Source organism: Vanellus vanellus (genome assembly GCF_965231255.1).
Source record: "Vanellus vanellus genome assembly, contig: HAP1_SCAFFOLD_97, whole genome shotgun sequence".
NCBI classification, from domain to species: Eukaryota; Metazoa; Chordata; class Aves; order Charadriiformes; family Charadriidae; genus Vanellus; species Vanellus vanellus.
In genome coordinates this window covers 263,535-291,306 of record NW_028128418.1, presented here as the reverse complement: position 1 = coordinate 291,306, position 27,772 = coordinate 263,535, and the positions used below count along the sequence as shown (strand labels likewise).

General features: G+C 53.6%; 2 protein-coding genes across 2 annotated transcripts in view; one reads left to right on the top strand and one right to left on the bottom strand.

The window, feature by feature from the left end:
• Nucleotides 1-11,485, bottom strand: part of LOC309684474 (electroneutral sodium bicarbonate exchanger 1-like) — a gene marked incomplete at both ends in the record, with an annotated part of 134,036 nt that extends 122,551 nt beyond the window's left edge. Inside the window, one exon of the mRNA XM_082500378.1 lies at nucleotides 11,477-11,485. Coding sequence (XP_082356504.1) covers nucleotides 11,477-11,485 — 9 coding nt within the window. The remainder of the gene's footprint in view (nucleotides 1-11,476) is intronic.
• Nucleotides 11,486-16,264: 4,779 nt separating this feature from the next.
• LOC309684473 (electroneutral sodium bicarbonate exchanger 1-like) overlaps nucleotides 16,265-27,772 on the top strand; it is a gene marked incomplete at both ends in the record, with an annotated part of 79,253 nt that continues 67,745 nt past the window's right edge. The window contains 4 exons of the mRNA XM_082500377.1: nucleotides 16,265-16,443; nucleotides 16,782-17,047; nucleotides 17,314-17,459; nucleotides 17,933-18,126. Coding sequence (XP_082356503.1) covers nucleotides 16,265-16,443; nucleotides 16,782-17,047; nucleotides 17,314-17,459; nucleotides 17,933-18,126 — 785 coding nt within the window. The remainder of the gene's footprint in view (nucleotides 16,444-16,781; nucleotides 17,048-17,313; nucleotides 17,460-17,932; nucleotides 18,127-27,772) is intronic.

Genomic DNA, 27,772 nt, shown 5'->3' with positions numbered 1-27,772 from the left:
CCCCCAACATAGGAAAGACATGGACCTGCTGGAGTGGGGCCAGAGGAGGCCACGGAGATGCTGTGAGGGCTGGAGCCCCTCTGCTGGGAGGATAGGCTGAGAGTTGGGGTTGTTCAGCCTGGAGCAGGCGCCGGCCAGGGGGGCTCCGTACAGACCTGAGAGGTACGCCCAGGAGCTCTATGGTGGGAGAGAAAATGAGAGTCAGTGATGGCCCCAGCATGCCAGACCTTTCCCAGCCACCCCCAGCCCGACGCAGAGCAGCGTGCCACCACTGTGAGCCCGGCAGGGACACGGGGACAACCCTTCAAGCCCTGAAACCCTGGGGTGATGTGCAGCCCCATCCCAGCGCGATGGGGCTGGGAGGCGGATGGGGGGTCCCAGTTACTCCCAGTCCCTCCCCACTGCCACGTTTCCACCCATGTCTTGCCTTTGTAGGGGAAATCCAGGACACAACTCTCTCCCGCTCTGCGTTCCAGCAAGTGCAACCAGATGCTACCTGCAAACCACCATTGCTCACATGGAGAAGGAGCAGACCCAGCTCCCCTGCCCAGGCTGGACGCCACTCTCGCTCCCAGCCCTCTAGTTAAACCCGCTGCGCCGAGGTCATGCTCCCTCTCACATTGAGCCCGTGCTCCCCGTGTCCACCCTCTGCTTCTGGCCACGGGCTGCTCCATGGCTCCTACACCAACATGTCCTCTCCTGCCCAGCCAGTCCTCAAGGCCAGCGTGGACACTGCACCTCCTCACTTCCCTCCCTTCACCAGGAGCCTCATTCCTTCTCCTCCATCCTTCCCAGGTCTCTACAGCTCCACAGTTGAAGCTACTGCCACCGGCCCCAGGTCCTGCTGAGGATGCAGTCAGAAATGACCACTCCACGGTGTGAAACGTAAAGTACTTGGGTGGAAGGAGCAGAGGCCTCACCAGGGTGGCTTCAAAAAGGTCCCACAAAGCTTTGGGGTGAAGGAGGTCCCACCAAACGCTGCCCTTTGGGACACCTGCCCAGCTCTTCTCCAGCACACCAACAAACGCTCAACCAGATGCTTCCCCAAGGCCACGCTTGCTCGGGCCGTCGCTGCAGGCAGAGCATCCTCCCGCACAGCCAGACCAACCGACCCTTCTCAGTGCCCTCCGGGGCCACCGCGCACATCACACTCACGCCCCTCCGCACCACCAGCCTGGCACTCACCCTTCTCCTCCGACCGCTCTGCTGCTGGCGTTGCCAGGGGAAGAAACCAGCACAAGTAAATGAACCCGCGCGAAAGCAGAAGTTAAAGAGGACCAGCCAGTAAGGATAAAACAATATCTCGTATCTTATGAGGGGAGGAAAGGTCTAAAACCAGTAATTGATTCATTGTTGAAGGATGGATTGTTGGAACCCTGGATGTCACCTTACGATAGTCCAATTCTACCGGTCAAGAAGGCTGAGGGGAGATAGAGATTAGTCACAGACCTACGAGAAGTCAATAAACGAGTACAGACTCAGCAGCCTGTGGTTTCGAACCCATATACCCTCCTGAGTAAAATATCGCAGAATCGTAAATGGTTTAGTGTAATAGACCTTAAAGATGCCTTTTGGGCCTGTCCATTAGCAGAGGAGAGTAGAAACTTATTTGCCTTTGAATGGGAAGATCCGGACACCGGGAGGAAGCAGCAACTCCGCTGGACCTCCCTGCCTCAAGGGTTCACAGAATCCCCAAATCTATTTGGACAGATGCTAGAGAAAATTTTAGGGGAGTTCCAGGCAGAACCCGCAGTACGAATCTTGCAATATGTAAATGATCTGTTGGTATTGGGAGAGAGGGAGCAAAAAGTCAGAAAGAGACATCGATATGTTTGCTGAATGGTTTTTTTTGGAGAACAAGAGTTAAGAGTCTCAACAACACAACTGCAGTTTGTACAAAAAGAAGTAAAGTATTTAAGGCATCTAATTAACAAAAGAAAAAGAAAAATCAATCCAGAACGAATTACAGCATTAAGTGTCCCAAGAACGAAATGTGAAATAAAGAATATTTTAAGGTTACTAAAGTACTGTAAATTATGGGTTAAAGGATACACTCAATCAATAAAATTTCTGTATGACAAACTTGTAAAAGACAGTCCAATACAGCGGACAGAAGACAAACAAGAGCAATTTAAAGAATTGAAGCAGAAGTTAATAGAAGCCCCGGGTTTAGCCCTCCCCTCCCTAGAAAAAAAAAACAAAGAATTTCACCTTCTTCTAAACACGGAAGAAGGGATAGCGCATGGAGTTGTAATGCAGGAACGGGGCGGAGAAAGGAAACCGGTGGCATACCTATCCAAAATGAATGGACCCGGTATGTTGGGGGTGGCCCACATGCATACAGGCAGTAGTGGCCACAGCAATATTAGTAGAAAAAAGCCAAAAATTAACCTCTAGAAGAACCCTAATCATGCATACCCCCCCCACACTGTAAGAACTATCTTATCTCAAAAGTCTGGCCAGTGGTTAACAGATTCCAGAACTTTGAAGTACGAAACCATTTTAATAGAAAAGAATGATTTGACCCTCGTAGTAGACGGAAACCTGAATCCTTCACAATTCCTGTAGGGACAGGCAAGTGGGGAGCCGCACCATGATTGATTAGATTTTATAAATTACCAAACCAGGGTAAGAGAAGACCTAATAAACACACCAATGCCCTATGTAAAAAAAAAAACAAAAAAAAAAACAAAAAACCAAACCCAAAAAACTATCCAACAACTTTTTATAGACGGTTCCTCCTGATGTATAGATGGAAAGAGAGTAAGTAGTTACGTCATTGAAGCAACAAAAGGTGGGAGGGGAGGGGAGGGGGAGGGGAGGGGAGGGCCATTTTGAATGGGAGGAGAGGGAAAGGGGGGGGCGAGAGATAAGGGGGGGCGAGAGAGGAAGAGAGGATGGTGGGGGGTGCGGGAGCGACTGTGTGAGGGGGGAGTGAGGGGAATGGGTGTTTGTGAGGGGGGAATGGGTTTTCGTGAGTGGGAGAGGCGAAGGAGAGGAGGTTTGCAGGGCTGTGAGGTGTCTGTGAGAGAGGAGGCCCCGGAGGGAGGTGAGTGGAAAGGGCTGTGTGTGGAAAGAAAAGCTTTAAGGACAGGCTGGGCTGGGGAAAGGTGGTGGGCCCCGAGGGAGGGCTTGGGGAGCGGGGCTAGAAGCGTGGGTTTGGGGCAAAACTCTGGGAAAGAAACTGCAGGACAGGGCCAATCTGAGGATACAGTTTTAGCGAAGCTTCAAGCAAAGGGTGACCAAAGGTGCCTCTTGTCCTTTTGTGGGCGGGTTCTGTCTAAGTTATTCATGCGAGTGGACTTTTGCCACACGGGATGGGAACGTTCGCTTCCCGGGATAGCTGATGCCCCTGGATAACCACTGCCCGCGAAGCACTGCGAAACCCCGTGTTCAAAAATGAGAACAAAGGCCGTGTTTTGCCTCTCGGAAGGATCTCTAAGCACCGTCTCCAAGCTATTTTCAGTACCTTTCTGGTTGTTTTCTTTGCCCCCATCCCCGCGATGTCCGTCGAGGGGACTGGCGGAGCTCTGCAGGCGGACGTCCGTCTCATTTTGGAGAAGGCTGGGCTGGTTTCGGGCGGTCCCGGCTGATTTTGGGGAGGGCAGGGATGGTTTCGAACTCGCAGTGCCCGGTGCGGGGCTGCGGTGGGGCCCGGCCCCCTCGTTCTCCTCGGCGCGGCCCCGCCCCTCTCGCCCGCTTTCGCCGCGGCGACGCTGGGGGGCGTGGCCCGGGTTTGCCCTTCGGCGCATGCGCGGTTGGGCGGACGCGAAGGAGAACGTTTCCGGTGTGCGTCGGCGGTCGGGAGCTGCGAGGGTTGGTACCGGGGGAGACGGGGGGGACCGGGGCCGAGGAGAGCAGGAGCGGGAGCGGGAGCGGGAGAGGGAGAGTGGGTGGGTGGGTGGGTGGGTGGGCGGGCGGGCGGGGCGGCGGCGGCGGCAGGAGCGGTGGTGCGGAGGAGTCCAGGGCCAGTTCGGGGGATTGTGGGGTGGCGGGACCGGGCTGGGGGGCTCGGGGGGCGGCCTGGGCCTGTTTGGGGGGGACAGAGCCGAGTGGGGGGTCCCCGGAGGGAACAGGGCCGATTCAGGCTCCCCCGTCCCCCGCTGCCGCCCCCTCACCCCCCGCTCGCTCCCCGCAGGTGGCGGCAGCCCCGGCCGCAGCGCAGGGTGCCCGGGGCCGGCCTGGCCGGGCGCTTGGCTCCGCTCTGGGCTCCGCTCTCAGCCTCCCCCGGCAGGTCAGCCCGGCCGTGCCCCCTTCGCCCGCCTCCAGCCCACGGCCGAGCCCCCCCAGGTACCCCCGAGATGGGTCGGGGGGTGTCAGCGCTGGGCCCCCTGAAGCGGGGGTGGGTGGTGGGCACGGGCATTGCTGGGAGCCCGTGGGCAGCCCTGGGACCCCCTTAAAGCCCACGGAGAGCCCCGGGGCCCCCTTGTCTCCCCCAGAGCCGACGGGGAGCCGTAGCTGTGGAGTCAGCTTAAGGAGTCTGCCCTAAGGACTGCTGCTTTTTGGAGCGTTGGGGGAGGGGGAGGGTTGTCGGTGTGGGGAGTGGAGGTGTGTGGGAGGAGTCCCGTATCTTTGGGGAGCTTTGGGGGTGTTGGGCAGATTTGGGGGAGTGGGGGAGGGATCCCCTCACTTGGAGCTCCCTGGTTCTTTTCTTCTAAACTGTGGGAGGCAGCGGGCGAAGGGGGAAGGCAATAGAGTGGGTTGCTGTACTTCAGTCCTTGGTTGAGAGTCAGCGACTCTGCTCCCTTGCTGCTCAGCAGACTATTGGCTCCGTGGGGCTGTTTCTCCAGGCAGGCTACGACTACAGAAACGGCCCCACTTCCTCGGAAGAGTTGTCAGCGGTGATGTCTCCTGGGAACATACTGCCTGACGTTGGATAGACCTGGCACCACGCAGCAGCTCAGAGCTCCACAGCGTATGCTTCCACACTCAGTCCCATCCCCTGCCTGGGAACCCGCTCTTTCTCCGTCCCTGCTGGCAGCTCCCGTGGAGGCTCCTGGCCCAGGACCGGCCCCGGTTTCCCCACTGCTCCACCAGCAGCCATGGGAGAGCGGGGTTGTGCTGAGTGTGTGAGCACCACTAACTCTGTTGCTGCACTGGGCCAGGCCTCCAGGATGTCGTAGAGGGAGCTCTGAGAAGAGAAGCTGCTCCTCAACAGGCTGCTGCAGTCCTCCGAGTTGGCCAGCGAGCACAGGCTGCAGGGTACAGCCACGCAACCCTGGGGTGCCCGCCGTGGGAAATGTTAAAGAAATAAAATGTTGGTCTCTATCCCTGATGCTGTGGTTCATCCTGCCATCCCGCGGCTGGGGCTGTGCCCCCCTCAGTGCCCGACCCACTGGGACAGGCTGGCACTGCTGGCACCCACCAACCTGGGGGGGTGGTGTCGGGGGAGCTGGGTGGGCTGGAGAAAGGGAGGAAGCACCTCTTGAAACCAGCTCGGCCCTCTCCAGCCACAAAAGCCTCCCCAGAGGCACCAGAGGGGACCCCCAGATCCTTGAAGGGCTGCCCCAGACTCCCTCTGGCCTGCAAGAGTCCCCCCCAGGACCCCATAAGGGCCGCCCAGGACCCCTTACGGACACCCCAGTGGTGTCCCAAATCTGGGTTCTTTACCTGCTGGTCAAGCCAGTAACACTGTACGGGAGCAGCCAGCCAAGCTTCAGAGCACCAGAGGTGAGAGGCAGGGAGCTGCCATCCCACTCAGCTCCATCCCCGCCGTGCCTTGGCTGTGCAGAGAGAACTTGGGGGGAGCTGCAAAACAGCTCAGCCCGGGCTTATCTCCAGATGGCACAGAACAACCAAGACCAAATGGCCCTTAACAATCAAAATGCCCCGAGTCCCATCCCACCACTCTTCCCGTGACGTTGAGCGCTGGACATCACAAATTGGCGACAGAGACTTCGCTATGGCACCACCAGAGGGAAATATCCCAGACAGTGTAATCCACTCGGGCATAATCCTGCACCCTCACCGAGTCAGGAAATATAAACCGCAGGGTCTGGGGAGACAAATGGGGAATCCTCCAAGGATACAGCTGGCCCCTAGGAGATCCGTCCCCCCCATCCAGGACGCTGTACAGGGTAACTTCCCAGGAACGGAGCGACCTCACCTGAGAGAGAGAGGGTAAGTGACTAAGAAACATCCGTACGGTATAGGGCATGCGATTGAGTTTGTGACTGGTGCACTCTTCTAAGGCATTAATATCTAGCGCCCTTGTGGTTTGTGTTGCTACTTGTCGGGGGCATTTGTAGCTCGCAATAGTGGATCCCGCTAATTGCTTTTAAACTGCAATAGTGTAATCGCCATCGCACACACAGAACTTGCAATAGTGATGTATTGGACCCGTGAGCGAAGTCCAAAGAAATTGTTAATTTGAACCTCTCAGTGAAGCCCTTTTTCCTGTTTCGTCACACTCCCCGAGCCACTGGGTAAAGCCACACCTGGCAAAAAAAACACCACCACCCCAAAAAAAAACCCACACCACATCCCCCACTCCCCACCCACCCCTTCTCCCCCCATCACAGCCATGGGGCAAACTCTCACCCCCCCCCCCCCAATCTCAGGTTGGCCGTGACCCCCCCCCCGAGACACACACGAAAGCAACGGAGAGCGAGCTCAGGCTCTTGTGAGCTGGAGAGATTTTTCTTTGTTTTTTGATGTTGTCGTTGGGTGGGTTTTGGTTGGGTTTTTTTCACAGAACACTTTGCAGTGTGGTGTCACAGCCCCCGGGGCCGGCGCTGGCACCGCCCCCTCACCCCCGGCTCTCGTCCCTACTCTTGCCCGATGGCTTTCACCCCTTTCCTTGCTTGGTTTGGTTGTTTGTTTTTTCCTTTCTACCTTTTTTTTTTTATATTTGGGGGTTTTGTTTCCTTTTCCTTTTTTTTTCTCTTCCCCCCCCCTTTTTTCCTTTTCCCTTTTTTTCCGTTTCCCCCTTTTTTCTTCCCCCCTTTTATCTCTTTTTCTCTTTGTTCTTCTTTCCTCTCTTTTTTTTTCTCCCCCCATTTTTTTCTTTTGTTTTTTTTTTCTTTTTCTCTTTTAAAACATCTCTCAAGCTTTCTCCGAAGGAACTGCCCCTGGCTCTCAGCCAGCGGAAGGAGACTATGGAAGAGCTCTGGCACCCGTGGGATTGCTTTCCTTCTCCCGCCTCGCACTCAGTAGAGCGTGTTTTCCAACTCATTTTTTTTTTTATTAAGAAAATAAACAAAAATAATGCTCCAGCTATCAGTTTTACAAGTCACACAAAATCTCTAAAAGGAACAGAAGCGCAATGTGCTGAGGTATGAAACCCTGAGGTAGTTTTTGTGTGTGGATGTGTGTGTGTCATTTGGGGTTGGGGGTTGTGTGTGTTTTATTTTTGAAATTAAAAAAAAAATAATAATTTTGCTAGTGTTTTGTTTTTTTTTTTTTTCCCCCAGCCCTGGGCTGACAACCTCTTGGAAATCTGTTTTTCCCCCCCTGCCCCTCTTTTCCCACCTTCTCTCCTTGCAACTGGGATCTTTCCCCAAAGCGTTTACGGCCGAGCACGGCCTTTCTTTAACCTCTAGAAAAGCCGGCTTGTGCTAAAAAACAAACATCCCCCTCCCGCCCCCACCCCCTTTGAAATGAAATAAATAAATAAATAAATAAAATCCTTACAAAACTTAAAAATCGCCGTTAGTTTTGTTATCGTTAATTCTAAAAACTGATGAGCCACTGCGCTGTGTGCCGCAGCCCAACCTCCTCCCCTCAAAGCTGGGCGAGCTCCTCTGGCCATGCCTGGGAGGACAAACCGGTGGCTTTTAGGAAATAAAAAATAAAAAATTAAAAAAAAAAAATAATAAAACCTCTCTTTCTCTCTCTCTCTGCCTGTGTTAGTCCAACGAAAGGGAGAGCGTCGGGAGGCGAGGGAGGAGGAAGGGGGAGGCTGTGGGATGGAGAGAGCCCTCCCCGTACCCCTCGGCTGTGCATCCTCGCAGTGCCACGGGGAATGGGGGTGGGGGGGTCTGTGGGGGGGTCTTTGGTTTGCACAGGGTGGCCGTGGTGGGGGCTCAGCCCCATCCTTACAGTGCTGGGGAGCACGGGGCTACCAGGCACAGGGTCCCTCCCCCAGTGAGGTGCTTTGGTGCGTTGAGGTGTTAGGTGGGGTGGCACAGCCCCTGCCCGCCCCGGGAAGGGGGACACCACCTCTCCGGTGGCACTGGATGGGTGGGAGGGAGGGAGGGAGCAGAGCTGTGGGAGCCATGGAGAAAGGCGTGGGGGTGTCCCTCATCGTGGCAGCCTCCAGCAGCCCTACCCCGCCACCCGGCCACCCCAAGGGACACCCAAGCCCCATCTTGGTCCTCTCCCTGTTGGGTGACGCCCTTCCACCCACCCCGGAGGTGCGCTCCTCTCCTGCGGGGGGGACGCCCAGCGCTCGCCTGGCTAGAGAAGCACCGGGGGGGGGTGCTTAGGGGGCATCTGAGCTTCCCTATTACACGGGCCTAATTACTGTGCTGTTAATAACCATTAGTAACCACTTTGGCTCTGCTAACCAACTGCGGCGAGGCCCCCACCCCGCTTTAGCACAGGCTTCCTGATGCCAACACCTCCCCGAGCCACTGGGTAAAGCGACACCTGGCAAAAAAACACCACCACCCCAAAAAAAACCCACAGCACATCCCCCACTCCCCACCCACCCCTTCTCCCCCCATCACAGCCATGGGGCAAACTCCCACCACCACCCCCCAATCTCAGCTCGGCCGTGACCCCCCCGAGACACTGGAAAGAGAGCAGCGGAGAGCGAGCTCAGGCTCGTGTGAGCTGCAGAGATTTCTCTTTGGGTTTTGATGTTGTCGTTGGGTGGGATTTGGTTGGTTGTTTTTCACAGAACACTTTGCAGTAGAGGACCAAAACGTGGTGTCACAGCCCCCGGGGCCGGCGCTGGCACCGCCACCTCCCCCCACGCCCCCCCCTCCCCACCGGCTCCTGTCCCTCCTCCTGCCTGGCGGCTGTTCCCACTTTCCTTCCTTGGTTTGGTTTGGTTTTTCCTTTCTACCATTCTTTTTTAATATGTGGGGGTTTTCTTCTTTCTCCCTTTTGTTTTTTGCTTCCCCCTCCTTTTTTCCCTTTTTCCCCTTTTCTTCTTTTTCCCTTTTTTTTTGCCTTTTCTCCCTTTGTGAGAAACGCGCTCACTGTATTGAATTTTAGTCCGGGGCAAATTCGGTGGAGCAAAGAATATTTATTACAGCGCTGGGAGTTACACAGGGGGTTTCTCCTCCTGTGTCTCATTTTTCCCTTTACAACCGCTTGTTTTTATTTCATATTCCTTATAATCATTTGTGTTTCTTCTTGGAACATAGTTTGCATAATCAATGAGTTTTTGGAACGTGACCCACCCCCAAATACATAATCAATGAGTTCTGGGAATGCAAATGCCCCCCTCCCAGGCGCTATGCTTCTTCAGGGGTCTTCCTGATAGTCCATGGAGGGAGGGCCAAAGTCTTTATCACCATGTCCTTCTTGTGGCTTCTTCATTCTTTACACTTCTGTGGTTATCTTAGCTAACTACACCACCCTTTGTTCTGCAAATTTTCGGTAGTTCTAACTGTTGCTTTCGTCTGATATCCTATTTAAAACTATCCCTTTTCCAAAGGCATAGCAAGCACAGACCCATCTTAGCTGAAGCCATAGCGAGCACACATTCATTTTTAGCTGAAGCAAAACTTTTGCCAAATTACTTATTACAATTCCACCCTTTTTCTTTTTATCATCTAATTTTGCTGAAGCGTTTTACATTTATCTCGCAGGATTCTTCTATTTTGGCAAGAATTTGAGTGGCTTCTTCGAGGTTTTCTTCTTTTTTGGCTTTTCTCAAGATCGTGATTTTCTGAGGAGTGGCTGCCACTTGCAGTCTTTGGACTACACTGTGAATTAATCTTATGAAACGGGGTATTTAAACAAGGCAGAAATAAGAAACTTTCAAAAGGCACACAGCAGAATCAGTCTTAATTTCTTCCACCAAGCGATTTTCAGTAATTCATTTCACCAACTGGCATTTACCATTGAATTTCCTTTTTGCACCAGCACGTGTTATTTTTTTGGATATCAGCAGCGATTTCTCATACTGCTTTTTCATTATCATCAATTTTTAAATGACAATCAGGTATGTTAAATTTTCTACACACCTCTCCTTTTACTGCTCGCAGATAGTCTAGTGCGAGCCGATTCTGGTAGAACGCTGCCCTTGTCTGAGGTTGTTGGTGGGTTAACAGTTTTAGTCCTGAAGCCGTTTTGTTAGTGATCAGCTCAACTACTGCTTGTAGTCTTATAATTTGATTCAGTATATAGATGGGGTTTTATATCCCCAGCTACCGTCTTGGGCCCATGTGGCTGGTTTGTGTGTCCTGGTTGAATTATTCTCAAGGTGCAGGTCTTTCTTCAGTGAGGTGGTAATTCTGGGAATGCCCAGTTTCTACATATCCAGAACAACGCATCCGGTGCCTGCCAAAACTCTTTCATTGTATCTTCTACATTTTCTTAATATTGTGAGCTGTTTTTCATTCCTGAGAATGGATTCATACCCTCCTTCTTACGTTTAAAGAGACTACTTTTTGGTACCCAGGTATCGTGGTTTAGGCCAAAATCCGCTACTGGGGACATGGGGGACCCCAGATGGGACCGACAGAGTGTTTTTATTAATTAAGAAACAAAGTTACTGAACCAAATTGGTTCTGTTTTACCTCAAACCAGGACACCGGGTACAATTTTTGGTTTCATTTTGAAACGTTAGGTATGACTTTGGTTTTCAAGGAAACCAAGTTCGGGTGAAATTTGAATCTATTTTTAAGACTTTATTTTTTTACATGGTGTCTCCCCCATTCGATCTGAAAAGTTCCCCCCCTCCCAGGTCAAACAGACTTTTCCAATTACTGTGGAACTTATCACCCACTTGTTAGGCCTCCTTTTTTTTTTTTTTTTTCTCATGGTGAGGGTATAATTCCATTCCAGGATTTCAATCGGACTCAAACTTGCACTTCTCCACGGCCACTCTTCAGTCATTCAAGCTCCCCCACAGACTCAGCAGTCAGTCACATTTAATTCTTTAGCTATGTCTGTTGCTAGATTTAAAAACAAGTTTTGCCCAAGAGTGGGGAATCCTAACTCTTTTTGTAACTGTTTTTGCAGCTTCTGGTATATGCTCTCGTTTTGTACTTCTAATTTTTTTCTTCTCTGTTTTGTGACCTTTGTCACGCTCTTCACTAGTTCTTCCTTCACCATCTCTTGTACTCCCCCTCCGTCTGGAATATCCCAGTGACCTGCCTTAGTGAAGCAGAGCCATTTTTTCCTTTTAGGACACCCTACTCCTAATCTTGTTCCGCCTATTCCTAAATTCTGTCCAACCCAATATTCTTGTCCGCCGTATTTGCACACTTTTAAACTCTCACGGGTATAACACTGGTGATTGATATGCGTGTGCACAGTCATAGTATAAAACCTACCCCAGGAGAAGGTCTGAGAGCACTTCCGGCATTCGTCACCAGATACTAGAGATACCACTAGTGATAATACCACTGGCAGTGGAGGTCCAGCATGGCTTATACTCCTACCTCTCGTGCCTATTGGGGTGCCTCCAACAGCCGAGAAATAGTTCTTCTTGGCAGCGAGTCCAGAGGCCAACCTGGTCTTGCCCTCCATTCTCTTTAGTCCGGTATCTCTGATTCTTGTGGCACAATAGGGTCCTTTCTTCAGGAACTCATATTGGAGTTGATATTTCGAGGATATGTGAACATTCTGGTTGGGTCGGTCCACATTACGTAATTCTCTGTGGGTTCTGCGACAATAATGTCTAATCCACTTACACTTATCTATTGGGGTTGTATACTCACATCGGATACACTAAAGATCAAAGACTTGGGAGAGGTACTGCTCCTGTCTGCAATGGGGACCTAAAACGACCTTATTACAATTATTACACTTAACCCGTAGGTACACGCAACAATTACAATCGCAGCAAAGTAGGGTCGAAGGGGTTGGGTGCTGCCTGAGTCCGAAGGCACTTTCGAGGCTTTTGCTGTCTGTTGCTCTCATGCAGCAGTACTGACTCTTATGCGCCTTCTGAAGGCTCTCCAGGGCCTTTTCCTGTCAAAGCAAAAACACCAGACTTCCTTCTCATGGTTAATTTCCACATGCGTACTTTGAATCTGTATAGATAATGCCTTCTTTTCCCTGGAGATAATCTAAAGCTCTCTTCAGAGCGTATAGTTCACAACTCTGGGCTGACTAATTTGCTGGTAATCCTCCTTCTTCAATTACTGCTTTTTCTTCCCCCAAAATGATGACATAACTACTTGCTCTCTTTTCATCTATACATCAGGAGGAACTGTCTATAAAAAGTTGTTGGATAGTTTTTTGGTTTTGGTTTTGGTTTTGGTTTTTGGGTTTTTTTTACATAGGGCATTGGTGTGTTTATTAGCTCTTCTCTTACCCTGGTTTGGTAATTTATAAAATCTAATCAATCATGATGCGGCTCCCCACTTGCCTGTTCCTACAGGAGTTGTGAAGGATTCAGGTTTCCGTCTACTACGAGGGTCAAATCATTCTTTTCTATTAAAATGTTTTCGTACTTCAAAGTTCTGGAATCTGTTAACCACTGGCCAGACTTTTGAGATAAGATAGTTCTTACAGTGGGGGCGGGTATGTACGATTAGGGTTCTTCTAGAGGTTAATTTTGGGCTTTTTTCTACTAATATTGCTGTGGCCACTACTGCCTGTATGCATGTGGGCCACCCCCAACTTACCGGGTCCATTCATTTTGGATAGGTATGCCACCGGTTTCCTTTCTCCGCCCCGTTCCTGCATTACGACTCCATGCACTATCCCTTCTTCTGTGTTTAGAAGAAGGTGAAATTCTTTTTTTTTTTTTTTTCTAGGGAGGGGAGGGCTAAACCCGGGGCTTCTATTAATTTCTGCTTTAATTATTAAATTGCTCTTGTTTGTCTTCTGTCCGCTGTATTGGACTGTCTTTTACAAGTTTGTCATACAGAAATTTTATTGATTGAGTGTATCCTTTAGCCCATAATTTACAGTACTCTAGTAACCTTAAAATCTTCTTTATTTCTCATTTCGTTCTTGGGACACTTAATGCTGTAATTCGTTCTGGATTGATTTTTCTTTTTCTATTGATAATTAGATGCCTTAAATACTTCTTTTTGTACAAATTGCAGTTGTGTCGTTGAGACTCTTAGCACTTGTTCTCCAAAAAAAACCATTCAGCAAACGTATCGATGTCTCCTTCTGACTTTTTGCTCCCTCTCTCCTGATACCAACAGGTCATTTCCATATTGCAAGATTCTTACTGCGGGTTCTGCCTGGAACTCCTCTAAAATTTTCTCTAGTGTCTGTTCAAATAGATTTGGGTATATTGTGAATCCTTGAGGCAGGGAGGTCCAGCGGAGTTGCTGCTTCTTCCCGGTGTCCGGATCTTCCCATTCAAAGGCAATTTCATAATACAAGACTTCTCAGCTCCTGAGTCTACTAAAAAGGTGTAAATTTCCTCCTGGGGGCCTGATTTTAAATTTATCAAGGGCTCACTAATTCTTTCTTCCCCCAGCAGGTAGAGCCCTTGACACCCTTATTCTTCCTGTTGACAGATTTTAAACACTCGTTGATCTCTCTTTTGCCTGGGACACTCTCTCTTAAAATGTTCTTCCTGCCCACAATGGTAACACTTTCCGCCCTCTGGGGCTCCTGATTTCATTCACATGGGCTTTTTGAGCGACAGCAGATGGGCTCCCTGTATCTTGTGTGCTCTCATCCCTGGCCCTGGATTCTGGGGCGCTTTATCTTTAGTCTTTGTTATTTCTTTTACAGTCGCCACCATTAGTTTTGCTTTTGCCCTCTGCTTCTCCTCATCGCGCCTCACATACACTCTTTGTGCTTCTCGTAACAGCTCATTGATTCCTCTCTCATGCCAGTCTTCCATCTTTTCCATTTTTTTCCTAATAGCTGGCCAGGCATGGGTGACAAAATTTATTTTTTAATAATTCCTGGCCAGCAAAAGTCTCTGGATCAGTCCCAGAAAACTGCTGAATATTCCTTCAGAGCCTCTTCAACTGTTCCATCGGCGATTCCTCTTTGAGTTCTTGGAACACAACCCACCCCCAAATACATAATCAATGAGTTCTTGGAATGCAGCCCACCCCTGAACATGCCCCCTCCCTTCCAGCAGCGCAGGTGCTGTGCTTCCTCACGAGTCTTCCTAATAGTCATTGGAGGGAGGCTCGAAGTCTTTACCACCATGTCCTGCTTGTGGCTTCTTCATTCCTTACACTCCTGTGGTTATCTTAGCTAACGACACCACCCTTTGCCCTGCAAGTTTCTGTACTTCCAACTGTTGCTCTCGTCTGATATCCTGTCTAACACTATCCCTTTCCCAAACGCACAGCGAGCACAGACCCATCTTAGCTGAAGCCATAGTGAGCACACATCTATTTTAGCTGAAGCAAAATTCTTTTGCTAAATTACTTATTACAACAGCAACACACACTGACACACACCCCGACTGCATAGGAACACACACACTGACTACAGACCAACACACACTAACATCCCACACACGCCCCCACCACACATGGAACACCCCACGTCATGCACACAGTGCTCGTGCACGTCATGCACAGAGCGTGGAAGGCATGCACATGCAGCATGCACACACACACACAGTGCGGGCACACACAGCCTGCCAGCATACGCACAAAATGCCCGCACACACGGCACGCGCTCGACCCAGTGAATGCATACCTGCAGTGCGCACGCTCACAGGCTCATCTACACCACACTGCACGTAAACAGTGTGCACCCACCGTGTGGGTACCGGGACACGGAGTGCACCCAGACACCGAGTGCACCCACACACAGGGCACACACGATGCGTGCACACACAGAGTGCAGCACACAAACTGACGTGCCGGCATTTCCCAGTCCCTGAAGGGCCGACGGGAGAGCTGGGGAGGGACTTTTTACAAGGGCGTGTAGTGACAGGATGAGGGGGAAGGGCTTCAAACTGGAAGAGGGGAGGTTTAGAATAGATCTTAGGAAGAAATTCTTGACTGTGAGGCTGTTGGACCCTGGGGCAGGTTGCCCAGAGAAGCTGTGGCTGCCCCATCCCGTGAAGTGATCAAGGCCAGGTTGGACGGGGCTCTGGGCAACCTGGGCTGGTGGGAGGTGTCCCTGCCCAGGGCAGGGGGGGTTGGAACTTGATGGTCTTCAAGGTCCCTTCCAACCTAAACCATTCTGTGATTCTGTGTGTGCGCCCAGGCGTGCGCATAGGTACGGAGTGCAGCATGTGGGGGTGCTGGACTCGTCCCACACGCACATCACTGCTTGCCTGCTGCGGCTGTAGCCAGATGGGCCCCTCAACACCCAAAGCCGTGCATGCTGCCTGTAGCAGTTCTGTTCTGTTCTCTGGTGTATGTGTTTTGGGAAGGCCCTGGTGGCACAGGGCTGCAGAGAGCGGGGTGGCAGTGAACTTCCCCAAGAGGCCGCGATGCCACACGGGGTTTTTTGCTGCCAGCTGTCAGCAGGCAGCGCTCGCAGCCAGGCGCTGCTGCCTGCCGCGGGGCCTGCACAGCCTCGTCCCGCAGGCAGAGCTTTCAGCGGGGGTCTGTCGGGGGTGTCCCATGCCGGCTTCTGCCTCCCCTCCTGCCGGGAACCCCCCATGGTGCCCCCCCTTTCTGCCAAGAGGCCACCGGGCCCGGTGCCCGGAACCAGCGACTCTGTGACATCAGCCCCGGGAACAAGAGCACCGTGGGCAGCGTGAGCACTGCGGGCATTACGTCGGCTGCGGCACTGGTGGCGACAGGCCCTCGGTTCGCTTCTTGCAGGTGCCACGTGCCGCCACTGGCAGCAATGAAACTGCTCCTCGTCGTCGTCCTGCTGGCCCTGTGCTGGCCTGTGCAAGGCGCGTGGGACAGCTGTGGGTAAGTGGCCCCAGGCTCTGGGGGGGAGCTTGGGCAACCCTGATGGGGTTCACTGGAGGGAGCCCGCTTGTCCCCCATGGCCACAGCTTCCCCAACCCCGCCTGGGAGCCTCAGATCCTGGCCAGCACCCCGGCTGCTGGCACAGCTCCTCTGCGGGGCTCAGGCAGAAACAGGGGCGCCCGCCCGCCCGCCCCAGGGGGTTCCCTGGCCCTGCTGTCCGTGCAGCGCCTTGTGGGGAGGGAAGAGGGCTGACCTTCAGCCTGAACCGCAGCACGCGTGGAGCAGGACAGTCATGAGTTTCTGGTTACAGAGGGACCTGCGGGCTCCGGCCCATGGCTTACCAGTACGGCATGTCGCGCGTGGTGGGTGGCACCGATGCCCGTCCAGGAGCCTGGCCCTGGATCGTCAGCATCCAGGACCCCTGGGAAGCAGGCACGGGGCACATCTGCGGAGGGTCCCTCATCAGCCCACAGTGGGTCCTCACGGCGGCACACTGCTTCATCGAGGCCAGGTAAGGAGGGCCAGGGAAGGGGGCTGTCCCCACCACCCTCGCGGGTGCCCTGCGCGCAGCACCGCCTGCTACTCCCATCCCCATTCCTGCCAGTACGCCCAGTGCCTGGGCACTGCCGAGCCCAGCCCAGAGAGTGCTCAGGAGAAGGCTGGGCTCGGGCCACTGCTTCCTAGCAGCCTCCAGCGCCACATGGCTCGTGCCTAAGGCATGCCAGGGCGGTGGCAGCCTGCGTGGCACTGCTCTCCTCTCTGCCCTGGGAAGCAGAAGGCAGGGAAAGTCGGGGCTGCTGCAGCACGTGGCTCCGCTCCCTCTGACCCCCCTCTCCATCTGCCTTCCAGGAACATCAGCATGTGGCGCGTGGTGATCGGGGCCACCCAGTTGACTCGGCTGGGCCCCGAGGCCCAAGTGCGCCATATTAAGCGGCTGCTGGTTCACGAGCACTACAGGAATATCACGCAGAGGAACGACATCGCCCTGCTGGAGCTGGACCAGCCGGTCCAGTGCAACTCCTACACCCAGCTTGCCTGTGTGCCCGACACCTCACTGAGAGTGTCAGAGCTGCACACCTGCTACGTCAGCGGTTGGGGCGCCACCACTGCAAGATGTGAGTTCCCCAAAAGTGCTGGTGTCCTGAGTGCAAGCTCGGCACACTGGGGAGAGGGGTTGGGCTTCCCGAGAGCGGAGGCGAAAGCCAGAGTCAGGCTGCGGGGACGTATGCCTCCAGAGAGAATGGGCTGACCCACCGCCCAAAGCCAGACAGAGGGGAAACACGGGCACAGTGCCTTCAGGACGCAAAGCCAAGCCCTAGGGAAGGGGTTCACCCAGGCAGGGGGGGAGCTGCTGGGGCTTCATTGCTTTCTGTGCTCACAGCTGCAGGGTCAACGGATGTCCTGCAGGAGGCCAAGGTCCAGCTCATTGATGTCAACCTCTGCAACAGCAGCGGGTGGTACAGAGGGGCCATCCACAGCCACAACCTGTGTGCTGGCTATCCGCAGGGTGGCATCGACACCTGCCAGGTAGGACGTGCTGCAAGTCAAGCCCCGGCAGCACCGGCAGCCCTCTCGCAATGCCCAAACATCGCCCGGCACGTGCTTGGCCTGGCAAGTCACCCTGCCACCGCTGGGTCTCCACCGCTGCTGGTGCTCACCTCCCCTTCCCCAGCTGCAGGTCCTTGCCCAGTGCCCGCCTTGTCCCAGAGCCCGGGGACGCTGCCCAGAAAGCCCATCCTGTGCTCCCGGCAGCCCATAGGTCCAGATCCCAAAGCATCCCCCTTCCACACAGCCGGGAGCACTGTGCAGAGATGAGAGAGCGCCCGACCTTACAGGCCCTCCACCCTCTCCCAGATGAGGCTCTGTAGGCTCCAGCGCCGGAGCAGCGCCGTTGTGTGCAGTGAGCAGAGCTCTGGCAGGTGCTGGGAGAGAGAAGGAGCCGGCCAGAGCGCTGACAGCGGCCACCCACCACCACCTCAACCCTCTCTCCTTCCCTGCAGGGTGACAGCGGTGGTCCTCTGGTGTGCAAAGACAACAACGCGGACTACTTCTGGCTTGTTGGGGTGACCAGCTGGGGGAGAGGCTGTGCCAGAGCCAAACGGCCCGGAGTCTACACCTCCACCCAGCACTTCTATGACTGGATCCTGGTCCAGATGGGACTGCGCCCAGCACCATCGGCTACTACAACACCACAGCCAGTCTTTACTTCAACCCCCTATCAGAGGCCAAGGCCAATACCCACACAGTCGGGCGGGTTTGCACCATGTCCATTTCCACGCCAGAAGCTGGTGGAATTTTTTAAGCTGCTGCAGGAGCTGCTGCAGGTCCTGTGGGGGAAAAAGACTCGAGCAGCATGACAAACAGGCTCCAGAGCAGGCTGCGCTGTTCCACGACCATTTCCTTCCGGGGCAATGCCTGCTGAGCCAAAGGCAGCCTCAGTGCCAAGGCCTGCTCTGTCCTGCCCGCGCTCCTCTGAGCGCAGAAGGGCTGATGTTGACTCGGTTGTAGAAATAAAGTTCCTGATTTTCACAGCTGAGCGTGCTTGAGTCCAATTCAGTCTCCGGTGCAAGGCAAGGACTTGCATGCCCGGCGCCTGCCAATGAGGCTGCAGGCAGACAGCAGGGCACGAAGGGAGAGTGACTCCCAAGGGCTGAAACGGTGCCTGGTCAGAGAGGAGGGTGCTCAGAGCCACCATGGGACGGAGAAGACTGGCACATGGAGGATAGGAAACAGTGATGTGACCTGCAGACAACTTTGGGGCTATGCATTAAGGCACTCAGCTGGAGATTAGGGCCCAGTGTAAGCCGTAGCTAATCGAACAGACGGTGTGAAACTCCTGAGCGTGACAAGAGAAATTGCTGACCACAGCAAAGAGTGAGAAGCCAACAGGGCTCTCAGTCCCAGAAGGAAGAGCTGGATTTCAGGGGTAGTTAACGGGGGATTGATCCCCCCTTGTCTCCATTTTCCCTGCTTGAACATCCCCCTCATCTTCCTTGACTCCTCCCTTTCTCCTCCCTTGTCTCTCCTCCCAAACAAGGGACCCACCCCAGGTCACTTCCTCCCTCTCCTCCCAGGTTTGCTCCATCACTGAAGAGATTTGGTGTTTCAGGTGCTGGTAGCTCGGTCGCCTGGGACCGCCATGGCATTACTGATGCGGCTTCCTGGGCACTGCTGGCCCTGCTAGATGCCTCTGCCCACACGGACCCCAACCATTCCTCCAGTTGTCTGTGCAGTGTGGCCACTCTCATCATTCCTCCTTGACCACCTGCCAAACGTGGTGCTGGAATAGCAGAGTACCCACAGAAGAAGGTTTGCTCCATCGCTGAAGAGATGGGGTGTTTCAGGTGCTGGTAGCTCGGTCGCCTGGGACTGCCTCGGTCCCCGCCACTGCCTGCATGCATGTGGGCCACCCCCACGTACTGGGTCCATTAATTTGGATAGGTATGCCACTGGTTTCCTTTTTCCGCCCCGTCCCTCCATTAGGACTCCATGCGCTATCCCTTCTGCCACGTTTACAAGAAGGTGAAATGATTTTGGTTTCTTTTTTTTTTTTTCTAGGGAGGGGAGGGCTAAAACCAGGGTTTTTATTAGCTTCTGCTTCAGTTTTTGTAATGGCTCCTGTTTGTCTTCTGTCCACTGTATTGGACCTTCTTTTACTAGTTTGTCATACAGAAATTTTACTAATTGAGTGTATCCCTCAACCCATAGTCTACAGTACCCTAGTAACCCTAAAATCTTCCTTATTTCTCTTTTTGTTCTTGGGACACTTAAAGCTGTAATCCCAGAAATTCGTTCTGGATTGATTTCTCTTTTTCCTCCACTAATTAAATGCTCTAAATACCTTACTTCCTTTTGTACAAACTGCAGTTTTGCCTTTGACACTCTTAATCCGTGTTCTCCTAAAAAATTCAGCAAACGTATCGATGTCTCTTTCTGACTTTCTGCTCTTTCTCTCCCGATACCAACAGATCATTTCCATATTGCAAGATTCTTACTGGGGGTTCTGCCTGGAACTCCCCTAAAATTTTCTCTAGCATCTGTCCAAATAGATTTGGGGATTCTGTGAACCCTTGAGGCAGGGAGGTCCAGCAGAGTTGCTGCTTCCTCCCGGTGTCCGGATCTTCCCATTCAAAGGCAAATAAGTTTCTACTCTCCTCTGCTAATGGACAGGCCCAAAAGGCATCTTTAAGGTCTATTACACTAAACCATTTATGATTATGCGATATTTTACTCAGGAGGGTATATGGGTTCGAAACCACAGGCTGCTGAGTCTGTACTCGTTTATTGACTTCTCGTAGGTCTGCGACTAATCTCTATCTCCCCTCAGCCTTCTTGACCGGTAGAATTGGACTATTGTAAGGTGACATCCAGGGTTCCAACAATCCATCCTTCAACAATGAATCAATTACTGGTTTTAGACCTTTCCTCCCCTCATAAGATACGGGATATTGTTTTATCCTTACTGGCTGGTCCTCTTTAACTTCTAGTTTCGTGCAGGTTCATTTACTTGTGCTGTTTTCTTCTCCTGGCAACGCCAGCAGCAGAGCGGTCGGAGGAGAAGGGTGAGTGCCAGGCTGGTGGTGCGGAGGGGCGTGTGAGTGTGATGTGCGCGGTGGCCCCGGAGGGCACTGAGAAGGGTCGGTTTGTCTGGCTGTGCAGGGGGATGCTCTGCCTGCAGCGACGGCCCGAGCAAGCGCGGCCTTGGGGAACCGTCTGGTTGAGCGTTTGTTGGTGTGCTGGAGAAGAGCTGGGCAGGTGTCCCAAAGGGCAGCCTTTGGTGGGACGTCCTTCACCCCAAAGCTTTGTGGGACCTTTTTGAAGCCACCCTGGTGAGGCCTCTGCTCCTTCCACCCAAGTACTTTACGTTTCACACCGTGGAGTGGTCATTTCTGACTGCATCCTCAGCAGGACCTGGGGCCGGTGGCATTAGCTTCAACTGTGGAGCTGTAGAGACCTGGCAAGGATGGAGGAGAAGGAATGAGGCTCCTGGTGAAGGGAGGGAAGTGAGGAGGTGCAGTGTCCACGCTGGCGTTGAGGAGTGGCTGGGCAGGAGAGGACATGTTGGTGTAGGAGCCATGGAGCAGCCCGTGGCCAGAAGCAGAGGGTGGACACGGGGAGCATGGGCTCAATGTGAGAGGGAGCACAACCTCGGCACAGCGGGTTTAACTAGAGGGCTGGGAGCGAGAGCGTCGTCCAGCATGGGCAGGGGAGCTGGGTCTGCTCCTTCTCCATGTGAGAAATGGTGGTTTGCAGGTAGCATCTGGTTGCACTTGCTGGAACGCAGAGCGGGAGAGAGTTGTGTCCTGGTTTTCCCCTACAAAGGCAAGACATGGGTGGAAACGTGGCAGTGGGGAGGGACTGGGAGTAACTGGGACCCCCCATCCGCCTCCCAGCCCCATCGCGCTGGGATGGGACTGCACATCACCCCAGGGTTTCAGGGCTTGAAGGGTTGTCCCCGTGTCCCTGCCGGGCTCACAGTGGTGGCACGCTGCTCTGCGTCGGGCTGGCGGTGGCTGGGAAAGGTCTGGCATGCTGGGGCCATCACTGACTCTCATTTTCTCTCCCACCATAGAGCTCCTGGGCGTACCTCTCGGGTCTGTACGGAGCCCCCCTGGCCGGCGCCTGCTCCAGGCTGAACAACCCCAACGCTCAGCCTGTCCTCCCAGCAGAGGGGCTCCAGCCCTCACAGCATCTCCATGGCCTCCTCTGGCCCCACTCCAGCAGGTCCATGTCTTTCCTATGTTGGGGGCTCCAGAGCTGGATGCAGTACTCCAGGTGGTGTATCACCAGAGCAAAGCAGAATGACAGAACCCCATCCTTCACCCTGCTGGCCACACTTCTGATGCAGGCTGGGATATGTGTGGTTTTCTGGGCTGTGATCACGCATTGCCATCTCATGTTGAGCTTCTCATCAGTCAGCACCCCCAGGTCCTTCTCCTCAGGGCTGCTCTCCATCCATTCTCCGCCCAGCCTGGATTTGTGCTTGGATTGCCCCGACCCAGGTGCAGGACCTTGCACTGGGCCTGGTTGAACTTCATGAGGTTGGCATGTGCCCACCTCTCCAGCCTGTCATTAGTAGAAGGCCAGGCCTGCAGCACCCCGGTTATCAGCCCAGCTCTGGTGGGAGGGGATGCTCCTGTATCGGGGGGTTGCCCTGCGCTGGGGGGGGACATCCCACCGAGGGAAGGTCTTGCTGAAGTGGAGGCCGCGCTCATGCTCCCTCTCCCCCATCCCTCCCCAGATCGCCCCGTCAGAAGGTCCCAAGGCCAGTGAGCGGATGGTCATCATCACGGGGCCGCCCAAGGCTCAGTTCAAGGTGCGCTGGGTGGGGGCTGTGGGTGGGGGGGACAGTAAGGGACAAGTCGAGAGCATCCCTGTGGTCACCACAGTGCTGCCAGCCTGGCTTGGCCTCCCTCAGCGCCAGGGGAGCTCTTTGCTGGGTACCGTGGTTTTGATGCTGCTGGACGTGGGGACATCATCACCTTTGGGGATGGAGGGGCACAGCGGGCGCTGCCTGATGGTTTTCCTTCCTGTCCGTCTCCTCCCCAGGCCCAGGGGTGAATATTTGGGAAGCTGAAAGAGGATAACTTCTTTAACCTGAAAGAAGAAGTGAAGCTTGAAGTCCACATCAAGGTGCCTTCCTTCGCCACCGGCCACGTGACAGGCAAAGGTGGCAAAATGGTGGGGGGTGGTGCCCGGGGGATGCAAAGTTGGGCATCAGATATCACCCCTGCCCACCCCAGGGGGACAAATCCCGGGTGCTCAGTGGTCTCAGCGATGTCTTGACCCTCAGCCCCCATGTCCTGGTGGTGGTTCTCGTTGGTCCCAAGGAAGGGGGAGACACACAGGGTGCCTGGTGCCGTCGTGACTGTGGCAGTGGAGGATTTTGGCTCTTCCACAACAGAAGCCTCTTGTGGTTCGCTCCAGGTGAACAAACTGTAAAACTTAACCAGCGCGGAAGTCCTTGTGCCACGAGACCAAACCCCGGACAAGAACGAGGAGGTCATCGTTAAAGTCATTGGGCATTTCTTTGCCAGTCAGGTACAGTTTGGCCGCGGCTTTACCCGATCCTCCCCGGCCGCTTTCATCCACCGAGGAAAGGCACAGGGCTTGCTGAGCCCAGCAGCACCCGAGCGTCCTGCCACTCTTCTTTTGGGAGGTCCCTGTGCCCCCAAGATGCACTGAAGGCGTTTTGGTAGCTCCCCCTGGCTGTGCGAGAACTGAAATTGAAGATTGGCTCGATTGAGCTAAAAATGGGTGTTTTGGATGCTGTGCAGAGCAGCACCCAGGGTGTGAATGGACTCCCCGGTGCGGGCAAATCCATGCGCATCCCACCTGGGTGCATCTTCCATAACCTTGTCTCCTGTCCACTTCGGCGGGATGGCGACCCCCCCAAAAATTCAGGCTCTCTCGAGGAGTGAAGCACAAGTTAAAAAAAAAAACAAAACAAAACAAACAACCGGAAATTAATTACAGCTTGTTCAGAGTGACAAGTTGGGAGCAGCGAGATGCTCGGTGGGGGCTCGGGAGTTGGTGGTGGTGGGAGAAGCGGTGCCCTGACCCCCACCTCTTGCTTTTCCCCTCCCCTCCCCAAGACTGCACAGCGCAAGATGAGGGAAATGCTCCAGCAGGTGAAGCAGCAGGAGCAGAAACACGCTCCGGGAGCCCCGGCCTCGCAGCACAGCAAGGGAGGCTCCCGCCGTGCTGCCCAGCACCGCCCGATGAATGTAACCCTGCCGCCGGACATCTCCCTCCCCCCCTCCCCAGTCCCCCTCCCCCACCCCCAGCAGGTCAGGGGAGCAAACCAAAGACCCCCCCAAACACACAGCCCCCCATTCCCCGCGGCGCTGTGAGGATGCACAGCCGAGGGGTACGGGGAGGGCTCTCTCCATCCCACAGCCTCCCCCTTCCTCCTCCCTCGCCTCCTGACGCTGTCCCTTTAGTTGGACTAACAGAGGCAGAGAGAGAGAGAGTTTTTAGTATTTTTCTTTTTTTATTATTTTTAATTTACTAAAAGCCACCTGTTTTTCACCTCAGGCACAGCCGGAGGAGCCGGAGGATTTTTCAGTTTTGTAAGGATTTTAATTTTTTTTTTTTTTTTCAGAGGGGGTGGGGGCGGGAGGAGGATGTTTGGTTTTTAGCCAAAGCCGGCTTTTCTCGAGGTTCAAGGACAGGAACTAGTCCAGTGGTTCTCTAATGCCCAGTAGAGCAGGGATGTAGGATTGCCAGCAGGGGGTGAAACCCCCCATAATAATTAAAGGAGCGTTAAAAAGCGATTTCTTAAGGGCTTTGAGAAGAGCAGTGCCTGTATGAGCCAAGAGAAGGGATCCCGTCTCCTCAAAGAGGCATTTCTCTTTCACGCGCCCTTTCCTCTTTGCTTCCCTGAGTCCCAAACTGGGGTTGGCATCTGCTGCGTCCCCCTGTCCCGGCTGTCCCTCTGTCCCTTCGCTCTCCATCACCGCCCCGACGCGGCTGAAAGATGCGGGTTGCAGGAGAGAAGGGGGGAAAGAGGGGCGGGGGGTGTCCTGGTTCCGGCAGGGATGGGGTTAATTTCCCCGAGGAGCCGGCAGGGACACAGGTATCCCATCCCCTGTGAGCCATGCCCGGGGCTGGGGGGAGCTCGCCGGGGGAGGGGGCGGGAAGTCGCGGCTGGGAGCGGGCTGCGGCGGTGCGGGGCCGGTCGGTGCGCGGAGGCGCTGTCATCGCGTCCGTCTATTCCTTTACCGCTGTTATTGGGATTGTTTGCCCTTCCCGTTGCTCTTCTCTTAAACTGCCTTTATCTCAACCCGCGAGTTTTTTGCCTTTTTCTTCCGATTTTGCCCCCGGCTGCGGGAGTGGAGCGAGCGGCCGCGTGGTTCTTTGTTGCCGGCTGAGGCCAAACCACGACGGGGGAAACACCGGATTTCCAAGAGGTTGTCAGCCCAGGGCTGGGGAAAAAAAAAAAAAAAAAAACCCAACAAAAAACCTAGCAAAATTATTATTTTTTTTAAATTTCAAAAATAAAGCACACACAACCCCCAACCCCAGATGACACACACACATCCACACAGAAAAAAACACCTCAGGTTTTCATACCTCAGCACCTTGCGTTTGTGTTTCCCTTCTAGAGATTTTGTGTGCCTTGTAAAACTGATACTTGGAGCTTTTTTTTTTGTTTAATTTGTTAAAAAAAAAAAGACGAGTTGGAAAAAACGATCTCGACCGAGTGTGAAGCAGGAGAAGGAAACCACTCCCACGGGTGCCAATGCTCTTCCGTAGTCTCCTTTGGCTACCTGAGAGCCAGGGGCTGTTCCTTTGGAGAAAGCTTGAGAAATGTTAAAAAGGAGAAAAAAAAAGGGGAAAAAAGTGGTGGAAAGAAAAAGGGGGAAAAGAAAAAAAAGCAAAAGAAAAAAAGAGAAAAGAAAAAAAAAAGAGAAAGAGAAAAAAGGGGGGGAAGAAAGGCGGAAAAAAAAGGGAAAAAGAACCCCAACTCAAATATAAAAAAAGGTTGTAAGAAAAAAAAAAAAAAAAAAAAAAACCAAACAGAAAACAAAACCAAGCAAGGAAAGTGGTGAAAGCCGCTGGGAAGAGGAGGGACGAGGGACGGGAGCGAAGGGGGGGGGGGGGTGAGGTGGCGGTGCCAGTGTGGCCCCAGGGGCTGTGACACCATATTTTTGTCCTCTACTGCAAAGTGTTCCGTGAAAAAAAAACAACCAAACCCCACCCAACGACAACATCATCACAAGAAAAAGAGAAATCTCTGCAGCTCACACGAGCCTGAGCTTGCTCTCCGTTGCTCTCTTTCCAGTGTCTCGGGGGGGTCATGGCCGAGCTGAGATTGGGGGGTGGTGGTGGTGGGAGTTTGCCCCATGGCTGTGATGGGGGGAGAAGGGGTGGGTGGGGAGTGGGGGCTGTGCTGTGGGGTTTTTTTGGGGTGGTGGTGGTTTTTTGCCAGGCGCAGCTTTACCCAGTGGCTCGGGGAGGTGTTGGCATCAGGAAGCCTGTGCTAAAGCGGGGTGGGGGCCTCGCCGCAGTTGGTTAGCAGAGCCAAAGTGGTTACTAATGGTTATTAATGGTGCACTAATTACGCCCGTGTAACTGGGAAGCTCAGATGCCCCCAGTCACCCACCCCCATCCCCCCCCCCCGGGTGCTTCTCTAGCCAGGCGAGCGCTGGGCGTCCCCCCCGCAGGAGAGGAGCGCACCTCCGGGGTGGGTGGAAGGGCGTCACCCAACGGGGAGAAGACCAAGATGGGGCTTGGGTGTCCCTTGGGGTGGCCGGGTGGCGGGGTAGGGCTGCTGGGGGCTGCCACGATGAGGGACACCCCCACGCCTTTCTCCATGGCTCCCAGAGCTCTGCTCCCTCCCTCCCTCCCACCCATCCAGTGCCACCGGAGAGGTGGTGTCCCCCCTCCCGGGGCGGGCAGGGGCTGCTGCCACCCCACCTAACACCTCAACGCACCAAACCAGCTTTCAGCAGTCACAGCCACCCGGGCGCTGCCAAGGGGGCAGCAGGGGCTCCCCACAGGGGGTTTACAGAACACAGAGAGTGTCCGTACACCACTAACCCCTCTCCAGGGGCGGATTTTCGGGATGCTGCTTGCTCATCTCACCGCTGAACAACTCCCCGATTGCCCCTTCAGCACATTGTGACCATCGCTTCGTGGCTTTTGTGCTCCGATGCTCCTCCTGGCTCCAATCCTCTTCCTGGGGGATTGTGAGGGAGCAAAAAACCACATCGCTACATCCAACTTTTTTTCAGTTAAATAAAAAAAAGAATAAATCACCCTCTCTTATTACCAGGTAGAGTTTTGTTCCCTTAAGGCTCTTTTTATGAAAATAAATATTTAAATTATATAAAGAAATAAATACTTCTCTTTTCACATTAGATAACTCCCTGGAGACAGCAAAAAACAACCCAACACCACTGTGCACCAGTGTCCACCAGGGCTTTATACTTTTGTGGCTCTCATGTGCCAGGCCATCGAATCCACACAGTCCAATAAAGTCGGTTGTCCCTCTCCTCCTCCTGGCTGGAGGCAGGGCACCTCTACTGTTGACCGTAGTACCTACGATTATCAGATTGGTTCCTACCTGGTCCGTAGGATCGCCTACCGTAGGTTGGAGCAACCTTCTTCCTGTAAGAATCCTTTCTTCTATCGGCTTCATTCTGCAACTCAAGCACCTGTGCCTGTAGGGCTGAGGTAGGTTCTCCATCCCTCTTCTTCATGTCTTCTGCATATTCACAGAGGCAAACCCACAGGATATCTCGCATCAGCTTTGATTTGTCTTGAGTCGGAGGGTGTTTTTTCTCTTGAGTAGGAGGGCGTTTCCTCTTAGCAGCTGCAACATGAGTCTGTACAGGGAAAGCATGGAGTTTTTCCTCCACCTTGGTTAGTTTATCAAACAGTTTATCGGTTTGCTCAACTAATCTCTGGGTCATTTGCTCTATTTTCTCAGTCAGTTTCTCAGTCATTTTCTCGGTGGTCACAGTCAGCTTTTCTATGGCTGCCAGAGAGAAGGGACCAGAGAGACTGTCTTCATACTGTCGTACCTTCTTAACCCCTTCATTTACAGTTGGTGTGTCAGTATCGGATCCTCCCCAGACCATTGTTGACAATGGGTGGGAATATGTTGATGGTGCACTTTGTACAAACTTTTTGAGCATAGACCGTTTGCATGGCATTTCATCAGGGTCTACTGTCGCTTGCCCATCACTATAAATCACCTCTCGCACAGGCAGTTCTCTCAGGTACTTCATACCTTTTCCCATGTTGGTCCATTTACTTGGACGGCATTCGATATCGTCCTTGAAGGGATACCTGCGCTTTATGGCTGACACCAGTCGCCTCCAGAGACTGAG